This window comes from Lepisosteus platostomus, chromosome 3 (assembly GCF_059453375.1).
Source record: "Lepisosteus platostomus isolate fLepPlt1 chromosome 3, fLepPlt1.hap1, whole genome shotgun sequence".
Classification (NCBI taxonomy): Eukaryota; Metazoa; Chordata; class Actinopteri; order Semionotiformes; family Lepisosteidae; genus Lepisosteus; species Lepisosteus platostomus.
In genome coordinates this window covers 49,552,804-49,564,433 of record NC_142613.1, presented here as the reverse complement: position 1 = coordinate 49,564,433, position 11,630 = coordinate 49,552,804, and the positions used below count along the sequence as shown (strand labels likewise).

General features: G+C 37.0%; 1 protein-coding gene and 1 long non-coding RNA gene across 2 annotated transcripts; one reads left to right on the top strand and one right to left on the bottom strand.

The window, feature by feature from the left end:
- On the bottom strand, positions 1–6,099 carry LOC148675020 (uncharacterized). Its single transcript, XR_015935429.1, has 2 exons — positions 5,976–6,099; positions 1–1,042 (listed from the first exon to the last, which is right to left on the bottom strand). It is a non-coding gene; the product is annotated as an uncharacterized LOC148675020 (long non-coding RNA).
- Positions 5,780–8,547, top strand: tpbg (trophoblast glycoprotein). The gene is made up of 2 exons (XM_088625909.1): positions 5,780–6,098; positions 6,232–8,547. The coding sequence occupies exon 2, from the start codon at positions 6,718–6,720 to the stop codon at positions 7,882–7,884; it is 1,167 nt and encodes a 388-aa protein (XP_088482035.1). The 5' UTR covers positions 5,780–6,098; positions 6,232–6,717; the 3' UTR covers positions 7,885–8,547.
- Positions 8,548–11,630: the final 3,083 nt, after the last annotated feature.

Genomic DNA, 11,630 nt, shown 5'->3' with positions numbered 1-11,630 from the left:
TGAATAATCAGACTTTTAATGGAAGTAATGGAAAGAGTGTTGATGTACAGGCAAGAGACATATTATTTCACATTGAAATGTTTAAGACAGCTGCATTTAGTCCATTTAAGGAGTCAAATATAAAATTTGATACTGCTAAGTACAGTATTAGTAGAAGGATCTGTTACTATGTGGGTTAAAACAGAGGGCAATGTGGTTTTAGAGGTTATCTAGATTGGCAGATCTCATTTACTGTAGTTCATCGCAGAGCAGGATCTAGTGTGACATTTGAATCCTTCAGCAAGGCCAGGTTTGTACAGAAGGGACTGGTCACACTGGACAGATTCTGATGGAGAGCTTGCTTATTCCTCTTGCTTTGTCTTTTTCTAACCATTAAGAAAGTAACAGAGCATGAAGACCTGGCTACAGTGAAACCTGTAGCAGCTCTACAGGGGTGGTACTGTTATCCCATTGTGCAACAAGATGATAGCCTCTGATATTGGCCCTTGCAAGCCATAGTCAGTCCTTGTCTGAGCGTGCCCTGTATGTTACAGCTTGCTGCAAATCAAGTAGAGAGGCAGAGCAGTGACTGTCTCCGAGGTGCATTCTGACAAGATGTTTCTTTCAACTACTGCCTCATCTTCATCATCAGTGAGCTTAAATATTTCCTCCATGGTGCAGATCTTCCTCTGCTAGCATCCACAACACAGACAGCAGCGAGCATCTTCACCAGCAAGTCATTTTCACCAGGCCTTCAGTGGTATTTGGAGGACTCTGATGACCTCTGAGCACAAAGGCATCTCTCCCAGCCACAGGAGGCTCACAGCATGGACACTGTTACAGCGTATCTTCCCTTCAGTCGACAGCATCAACAGCATCAACCACAGATCACGGCCACAAGCAACAAATTCTGCAGAGTAATTCTGTGCTCTCTGAGTCCACACAGCAAAACTGGCAGGACAATAGGTTGTGGTTTCACCTTGTACTACAGTTCCATGTAGTGACCCAATTCTCCTGTCAGGGTCTGAACATCTTCTTGTAGAGGTTCAGTGACTCCAAAAAGCTGTGGGAAAAAGCCCATGGCAAAATAAAATGAGAAATGCCCTCAATTAGATATTGCCTGTGAAACCAAGCTAATTAGAAATATTGGCTAACAAAGTCAGCAAGTTAAAGAAAAACTGAGAACGGATAACTTTTTCTTTGAAACGCACCATTTCAATGTTTTTAGTTGTGCACATTAATTTTATGTCAACAAAATCATACGTACTCTGTTTATTTCACTGTCACTTTGAATTTTGTTTGATGAATTGCATTTGCAGCAGTTTTTTTTCATTTTATTGTTTTTTCAGTTTAGGTCACGATGGTAAGATACTGTCTCTGTTTTAGTAAAATGTTCAGTTTTGTAACCTTCATCCTTCAAATATAAATGAATTTGTTTCATTTATTGTCTTTAAGTTACTAGAAATAACTCGAAAAAATGAAAAGGAAGTAGCAGTTGTATCACTTTTCATAACTGAGGTTTTATTAGAGTAAGTGAAGGTCAATTCCTTTGTTTGTTGCCTTGCAGTAAACACATGCTGACACAGTTCTCCACTCAAACATCTTCAGTCTTATTAGAATAGTTACTTTGCATTATTTCATGATTTTATTTAAGAGTTTCTTACTTAAAGCTTGAGAGCTGAACACCTGTGTCTATCACTGAAGAGCTCTGTATTGGCCAGGTGTTTCTAGAGAGAGAGACAACCACTGTAGTGTTGAAGTAGACTTTGGTGTAATAGGACAAGGTTAATCAATTCTCAGTAATGGAAGAGGAAAACTATGTGTATGAAAAGAATGAAAATTAATTCCACAAGTTCAGCATGGTCTGGGTTCACTTGGGTGAGCATTTTTGGTAGAAGAGCAAAGGCCGTGAGTTACAGAGTTGAACAGCAGATGCTGATGAGCCGGACAGAGAGAGAGATTATAATTGCTTTATCAGTTAAACATCCTCTTGATCTGGACTTAACATCTTCACAATGGAAAACAGATTTATTAGTGAAAAGATGCTTTGTTATGACTCAAAGACTCATGGTAAAAGCAAACATTTTTAAGTTTCTTTTAGCATGTATGACAGCCTATCCTGTTTGCAATATTATCCACTATAGTTATGGAAGTCAAGAATTTTGATGGTGTGGTTAATGCCGAGTACCAGGGGGATATCAGTAATACCAATAGCCATTAACCATTCAGTGCCATTTAGCCAATTCAAGCTAGAAATGAGGGTCGACTAAAATTGTAAGCCACAGATTGTCACGAATGTCAGAAGGGCATGCCGTGGAATGACAAGGAGAGCAGAAGAGACCCTATGCCTAGTGGCAAAAGGGGCAACACGGAGGTTAGCCCGGGCTCAGGGGGTCAGACAATGTTGGGATAGAAACCTATGCCCTCAGGCCACAGAAGAGGGGACCTGGTACTAGGCGGGTCTCAAGACATCCGTACCCTCAATGCTGAGCCAGGAGCAGAGCAGACACAGGAAGTAAATAGGCTACACAACAGGACACACCGGAAAGACATGAATAATCACAGGGAAATAGGAACAGGACAAAGGCAGAGTGCCCTCTAGGTGTACAGAGCGTGACACAGATACCATTGGCTGACCAGTTGTTCAGTGACTCCATTACATCTAGACAGCCATCAGGTAAGGTTGGGAGTTTTTTAAGGTGGTTCTGCAACTAGCCACCAGTCAGAAATCTTGGAGCCGATTAAGCAAAAAAAAATTTCTACCTTTTTGTTCTACCTTTGAACAAAAAATTGAACCAAAGCTACAACAGAATCTGCCTACATCTTGAGAACTGAAACTGGACAAGTATTTTGGACCACTAAAGTGACCACAAGTGAATATAGGGAGACAGTTTTTTTATTTCAAGGAAGATTTACTTTTAGAACCTGCAACTTGTAAAAATGAGTTTCCGTGTTTAGTTTGAAGTGAATTGTATTTTTTTTTTGTTTGGTTTTGAAGTTTGTGCCTCCTCGTTATACCTCATCACATTATTTCGAGGGAAAAGAAAAGGAGATCATGTGGTATACAGTACATTGTCAGTTTTCATTCCTGACTGCAGGGGGGTATTCCGTCTGGTATTTAAAATAGTTGCAGGACTTTTATATTTATAGAGTAAATATAATTATAGGTATAGGGCATTGCTGATCTGGAATCACTTCATACGAGGTTAAATGTTCTTAAAGGAATGGTATACACAGACACGTTAAATTATTAAAATATGCTTAGTCTACAGGAGAGAAATCTACAAGGGTACTCAATTCAAGTGTTTGACATGCTTATGCATAAAATTCTCATGTTTAGATTTTAGATTCTCTGAATAAAAAAACATAGAAATAAGTATGTGAAAATATGTGAAAGAAATGAGCTGTTCACTTCTGATTCCTTTCCAGAAACAAGGAAAATATTTATTTCGAAACCAGAAAGTTGTGAAAATTGAAATGGAAGACACTTTTTTTTCTGGCACAGTTGAATAAAATATGATTCATGTACAATATAACATTGTGAAACATGTCTTGTTTAAATAAAGTGAAGGAACAGAAAACCTCGACAGATGTCCTGCATTTTGGCAAGAAACATTTCCATACACTTAATTAAAGCCTGTAATAAGTATCTTGTTTAGTGTTTCTCTTTTAGATTTGAATGAGTTTTCTTCTCTTTCATTATATTTATCTAAACACACCCTTTTTATTATTGGTATTAATTTTACATCTTGGGCAAATAAACAGATGGTCGTTTCTTTGTGCTGAGGTTTTGTTTTGCTAAAGTGCCTTTGGGTAGTGATTAACCATAGAAGGTTTTTGTTGTGTAATGCAAAAGTTTAACTTGGTTTTTAGTGTTATTACTAAAATATTTACGCTACAACAGATGACCCAAAGAGAACTGTAATACCTGATCATTTTTTACTCATAAAGGTGATATTCTGTTTAAGTGAAGATGTGGAAACCATCATTCTGTAATCTGTGATTTATCTGTAGGTGAAAAGTAAAGTTTCATGTGCTGCAAATGTTCAAGATAAGGTATCACCACATTACTTTGGCTTTCTCAAAGAATAACACATCAATTGAATTTCATTCAATAAGGCATTATATACTCAGGATTTATAAGGTGGGATTTTTTCATCCAAATATAGATTAGGAAGCATAGTTTTCAACATTTCCTAAAATAGAAATGTGCACAGATCACTAATTTGCTATCTGTAACTGTAGAAATCAATTGTTTCATTAGTCCAATTGGAAATCTGTGTGTCAATGACTCACATAACATGAAGATCAGCATGCTGTTAATATTGTACCTGTACCAGTAAATGGAGTAATGTACAGTTGCTCCTCAGCATGTTGCAGAGAAAGCATCAGCATACTTATCTTTTCAGACTACAGTGGGCCAAGTCTTCTGGCTATGGAGGTTGTTGAGGAATAGGGAAATGTTTCTGGGTGTCTAGAAAGTTTTACCCAGTGAAAACGTGGTCATTCTATACTGTTGTTTAGGCTAAGCATGGTCACAGACATTACAGGTCGTTTCTGGCTTTAGCGGGCAAAGGACATATCTCAAATGTCATTTTTTATAATCAAAGCTTTTAATACAACTCTCTTAATCCACATGTAATATTAATCTCACCCAAAACTGTTTATTCATGTACATGTAATTCGCCGTTTAGTTACTTTTTGACTGTATTCGTTATCTTAAAAAACGGCTCGTTTAATTCCCGCATGGAATTGTCACTGAGAGATAAAGAAAACAAATGAACTAAGGTCTGTTTTTTTTAATAATGTCTTGTAACATTTTGGATAAGACAACTGAATGATACTGATACTGATACAACTGATACAACTGATACTTTTAATACAAGGCGTTACGGTATTCCTTCTCTTTAAGAAGACAGTCTGAAAATATTCACAGAAGCACACAAGTAGGAAACCACATCCATTACTGACCATTGCATTATCATTATTAACAGTTATTCTGCACACTTCTCTTTTCCTAAAAGCAAAACTTGCACTACCTTTGTTGGGGTCTGTGGACACAAGACCGTGGTCTTTTTGGCCGACCCTCAGGTCGCAGAGCGGGGACGCCCTGAGCCGCTTACACGGCGTCTTGCACAATTCTATACTGGCTAATACTGTAATGATATATTTAACACATCACACTGTTCATGGAATCAGGGTGGACCTTAAAACAGATATCTTAAATGTAAAAATAGTAGTAAAACATCTTAAAATAAATACTGGAGTGAGCTGCGGGCAGCTGTGAAGACTAATGCATGGGGCCTGTAGTATATGCGATAATAAAGAACATGCACGAACTACTGTTTTTCCGTGCTGTAAGTAGTGTTCAGTTCCATATTGTTTAATATTTACAAGGGTGAGATTGGATGTCTCTGCCATAAGGGCTTCTACTTCTTATTTCCACTATTCAGAATCTGAAGTGAAAATGTGCCTACAGGATAAAAATAATTCAAGGGGTAAATATTTAAGTAGGAACGTATTTCGAAGTGGGATATTATTACAACTTGTCACTGAGGAACCACCATGAGAAATAATGATACGCTATTCAGAAATTAGATCTCTGCGCTATTTAGAAAGTCAATAAATTCAAATACTATCTTTAAAATCATAGAATTATAGCATTTTTATTTAATTGTTTAAAGACATCTGAAATCATATTCGGAGGCCACATACTGTTGGATTTAAAGAGTACACAAAGACCAAAACCAAAGTTTTCATTACCACTGCTAGATGCATTATTGAAATTCTAGGTAGGCTGTTGTTACAGATAATACAGGACTTGGGAGCACACAGATGAGGCGTCTCACTTTCTAGGTGTTAATAAACCGTATATGTTTCAAACCTCGGTAAGATTAAAATGGCGGTGTAATAAGAAACTTTCAATAAGTCGTGGCAACAGATCCCTTAAGAAATACTTTAAATAGTCTTGGTTTTGGTGGAGCTCTTTTATTTACCTTAGCTCTGTACAAGTGGTACATCCCAAGGAGTTGTTCCCAGTGTAGTTCCACGGGCAGATTCATTTTCAACGAAACTGAGGAGAGCTGCGGTCAGTGGAATAAGGAAGCTGCTTGAAAAAGGTTGGGGCTAGCAGACGTCATAATGTACTTGTAAAACATCTGTTTAGATTTTATTTCATACGGCTGTACGAATGCATAAATGTATTTGTAACCTTTCGAACTTTTACATCCGACGGCAACTTTATTTCTGCAGTTAAGCTGAAACAGTTCTGAAGTAAGAAAAGCGCAGAGCGAGGAGAGATCAAAGGATCTTTGCAACAGGATACCGCCTGAGAAACCCACCCGTTTCTTTTAGCACGGAAAGAGGGGAGGATTTGAACAACACGTACTGTATATGTGAGTCATTTAAGTTTTCTTCTCTTCCAAAATCAACGAAATGCTCGTAAACTTTGCCTGCTAAACGTGTGATGAATTGGACCATCAAATGGGAGCTGTTCTGTAAATTTATTAGGTGGAGCGATTGGAATACGTTAAAAAGCGGTTTTATTTTTTGTGCGAATTTAATGAAGAAAAAAAGTTCGAAAACTTTATCCACATGAGAAACATTTTTTTTCCTCTGGTGTGAACAGATACCGAAGGGGGGCTTTCTTACCCTAATTTCTCACTCTGACCTTGTTCTTTTATCAGCATTTTTGGGATCTTTTGATAAATACGATTTTTTGTAAAGTAGTGGAAGAAAATGCTTGTTGCCGATTCCTTGATTTGTTTTAAGATCTTTCCGAACCAGAAGACGCTAAATCATTTGAGGTTTGGTTTAGTGGTTTTCCTTCATGTGCTAGTTATAACCTCCTCTCAGGCAAACACTTGTCCAGAAAAATGCGTGTGCTCTATTTCGGAGAGGACAACAATTGCAAAATGTGTGAACAACGGTCTGTCTGCCATTCCCTATCCCTTGCCGGCAAACGTGAAGACTTTGTTCATCACCGGGAATAACATCTCTCACCTTACGGGAGATTCTTTCCAGCAGACACTAGAACAGTTGACCTACCTGAATCTCAGTGGAAATAAAATTGAGCAGATAGACCCAAAGGTGTTCACCAATATGCCAAGGCTCGGACAGCTTGATTTGAGCAACAACAGGATTTTCAGGTTCAGTGCTGAAGCGTTCAGCGCCGACAACGTATTACAGCAGCTAAATCTAAGCAGTTCGATTTTTAATTCCTCCTACATAGAGGAAATCTCAAATGTGCTTCGAATCGGAACTTTTCTGAACCTGACCACCCTGGAGCTATCGTATAACGACCTTGTTTACCTCCCAGAGGGTATGTTCTCCAACTTGCCAAACCTGAAGAATCTTGACTTGAGAAACAATTCCATAGTCAGCGTCAAAAGGGGCGCTTTAAAAAATCAGCGTCTGGAAAATCTAGATTTGAGAGAGAACTCTCTGAAGGAACTCTCAAATGACACTTTGAATGAGCTTGATCTGCACCCAGACATTAAAATCCTGCTAGCAGGCAATTCCTGGCTCTGTAATTGTAACATAGAGGATTTTCTCCTTTGGCTACAGAAATCTGAATCTGTACTGGACAAGCAGGACCTAGTCTGTGCTTTCCCTGAAAACCTGAGAAACACACGATTGCTCCAGATGAATGCGTCTGAACTCCAGTGCACTTTCTCTGAGGATATGAAAGGTGTCTTGCAAACTTCATATGTCTTCCTGGGAATTGTACTAGCCTTAATCGGAGTGATTTTTCTGCTAGTACTGTACCTGAATAGAAAGGGCATCAAAAAGTGGCTTTACAACATTAGAGATGCCTGCAGGGATCATATGGAAGGATATCATTACAGATATGAAATCAACACTGACCCAAGGTTAACAAATCTAAGTCTGAATTCTGAAGTTTGAGAGATGGAAACGCTGTCCGTATCAAGGCATGGTGACTTGTTATAGCTATGCATGAAATCCTCCTGTAAAAAGGGGCTTAAATCTGTGCTTGCCCTTCTCCATAGAAACCAGCATCTTTAACAGTAAAGACTTTTATTTAGTTCACGCTGGGAACTTGCCACCATGTGCCCATGTGATGTGATGTTCACTGATGTGTTTTGTCATCTTTTGATGTTGTGCAATGCTGCATGATACAGGGCTTGGAATACTGGGGGCCCAATACAAGGATATTGAACTATAACCCATCTGGAGATTCTTTTCATACAACAGAAATGCAAAGACTGTACAGAGTTTTCATAGTACCACTTAAAAGCCTAGTTTACAGTGTCTTCATATTTATTATATGTTAAGTGCAGTATCTTCCTCATGTTTTTTTTCCCTTTAGAACCCAGTTAAGCCTTTGATCCTAAGAAAAAGCAAAATTTGTAATCTGCAATATCATGAATGTCATAATATTTAGTCTTGTTATGAAATGTGCAGCAGTACGGAATATTTTTGTGTTTTGTTTTTCTTAAAACATATATGTATGACCAAGAGATGTTGCATTATTGCTTCGATAGACAACCTTTTTTTTTCTATCTTCCTCCAAATAAATCCTTTTTGGAAACTATTTGCTGAAATTAAGCTATTTGCGTTACTGCCTTTTTTCCTTTGTGCTGAAGCCCTTAAAACTTATTAGGAACTTGGAAGTAAGAATGCTGTAGCTTCAGGCGAAAGACAAGGTTACAAATGAGTTTTCCACAGAAAGCTATCTGTGTTTCATAAAAATGGCCAGCGAGACCCAATATAGTAGGCTCTGGGATATTTCTTAGAAATCATTCAACTCGGCAAGAAAATTGCAAAATAACTGACCATAATAAAGACTTCCAAAGATCAGATAACTCAAATTCTAGCTGGAGTCACTTGTACAGCAGACTTCTCCAGCTTTCATATTTAAGTTTTAATATGCAATGGAATGTCTCATTTTCTGTCCTTCAAGTTACCTCTGCAATAAGTTATTTAAAATGGTAATCTCCACATAAATCTGACGAAGTCAGTGTGTTTAAGTGAGTATAAAGACCCTTTCTTTTGTTTCTCTTCTAGAAGGGTCACATAATTGGATAAAATAGAAATTCAGTACAGCTTTAATAAGTATTATACATAAGGTGAGTACATATTTGCAGAAGGTTTTAGAAATGTAATTCAAATGTGAAAGAAAATCCTTATTTACAGTTGTCCATAGTGCATTCTATACTTCTTTTCCAATCGTTTACCACCCTAATTAGGGTCCTCTTTAAAATTTCTCTGTTAGTATCTTTTTTTATATATATATTTTCTTTATGCCTCATTGTAATTCACAGATTATTTTTTTCCTTGAAATGATTAATAAAATAAACCATTGGTGCAAAATGAATTGGTATCAAGGTTATAAACTGTGTATGACATTCAGTTTTGTGAATTATAGAGAAATCTAATAAAAAAAAAACTACAGTTTGTCAAATGTAGAGGACATACAAGTAACAAATGAAAAGGGACACCAGGAAGCAATACTGATACTATCATGGTTAAAACTGCAATATTTTAAACATTCTGAACAGGAATTTTGCTTTTATTCAGTGCAAAATATGATGGCCTGTCTTTGTGTATGACTTTCAAAACAGGGGATGAACAGTGAAAATTTGGAAGATCAAAGGTGGGAAGGGTGGTTCAATAAATGTGTTCGATGAATGGAAGAATGTAGAACCTGATTAGTTCCATAAAATAAATGCCACCTAATTAGACCACCTTAGGAGAAAGAACAGACATGTTAACTATGTTAAAATTTAAAACACTTGTACTTTACATTTCCTCACCAAAAAAAGGTTCTGCTTGTGGAAAGAGTCTCAAATATTCAGTTTAACATTTCCTTGTTTAAAAATGAGATCAGGGACTTATAAATTCTGCGTTGGATACTGTTTTACAAATGTTTATTTGAAAGCACAGCCTGTATATTGAATAATGTAGGACTCGGTTGTAAATCCTGAGGACAGTACCATTTTTCAGAATTAATTCCCAAGTATGTGAACTTATTCAACAGAAATGCCATTTTTCTACTTCAAAGGGCAACAGATACATGGTACTTATTAGGAAAAAACACTGACTTTCCGTATGAGTATATTGAGATGTTTTTGAACATTTTAACAGTTTAAAGGAGCTTTTAGTTTAATAAATCATCAAGTATCTGACTTACCAGTTCTATTTGGCAAGGCAGACATAAAAAAGTGAAGCTGCAGTGTTAGCATCTGTGATTTTCCTTAAAGTCTGTCATTTTCTGAACCACTTTTAGCACTTTCTCCTTCCTGCCATCTGTCTGACCAATAACAATTTTGACTCTTTGGGTTGTAAACACAACGGCAGCCCTAAGACAAATGGCCTGAAAATGGAAGGATGTTGTAAACACAAGCCCAGAGCTTAGGTGTCCTGTCTGTTCCTGGTCAGTTCAAGCCCAGCTTGCATCAGCATCAAAATTATATTTCTCTCAAGACAATAATTTAACTTATTACCAGGCAGAGGAAAAAAAAAACAGCCTGGTGATGGAAAAAATCTCGAAGCTCCACATGAAGCAAGCTCAGTTTTTTTCTGCTGAAACAGTCGTCCATCGCAGAATATTCTGTCAAACCCTGGATCACTTGCATGATGTTGTACTGCATCTGCCCATGAGACTGAAATGACTTATATTAGAAAACAGTATAGCACCAGGAAGGCTTTGAATAATCTACCTATTTTTATCGGCTGAAGCACCATTTCATACATTTTCTCCTTTTGTACTGTATGGTTTTCTCACCTTGTCAAAATAGTCAAGGCTCACAATTAAGGATTGTGTGCTTCACATTAATCTGTCTTTGCTTCAGGGTTATTTTTAATACATTAAGTGGTTTTCCTTGTTGACATTCATTTTTATGGGGGTTTTTTGCACTGTGCACTTTTGTTGTTTTTTTTTTTCCCACAGGAAACCGACATAATCACAGAAATATACAGCTTTAAAGTCTTTACATGCATTTCAGTATGATATAGTAACTTTAACTATGTAATCATGACCATCAATGTTTGCAAAGGGCAGCTTACTGTTTTCTGTTCTATTTTGTTGGTTAGATTTTTAAAGAAACAGAATATTATATTACGATTCTTAGGTTCCAATGTCAATTTTTCATACATAAGTCTTAAAGTGCCATTCTGTATCTTAATTAAAATTTTCTAAATAGCTTATATAACACAAAATCAGTACCACCAATGATAATGCATACACAGACATTTACTTCTAAGTTTATAATAATGGACAATATCTTAAGTGTTTACACTGTTCTCCTATATCTTTAAGTCAGTTAATATGGCCAAAACTCCAAATCAAAAGAGTGATGCTAATCATTAATTTATCGTAATTTATGCTAATCTCTTTTAAATCATTAAATTATCAAACCTAAACCATCAAGCCTAAATATTTAACCTGACTGGAGCCATCCTGAGTGAGGTCATTAAGCTAATCATCACAGGGATAAACCATGGGTCAAAACAGAGCAAGTCAGGATAATACAGGACTCAGTAAACACAGGGGACAAAGACAAAGCAAACATCAGAGAGGAAGACAGAAGGAAAGATTCCTGGCTAATAGAGAAGAACCTCTTGCTACGATCAATCCAGAACCTGTCCAGGTAATTTAAGCACTGCACGACTACTGAAGTCTAAGCTTT

Bases quoted from the DNA above. Each gene is read 5' to 3' on its own strand.
- tpbg (XM_088625909.1), top strand. From the start codon at position 6,718: ATGCTTGTTGCCGATTCCTTGATTTGTTTTAAGATCTTTCCGAACCAG.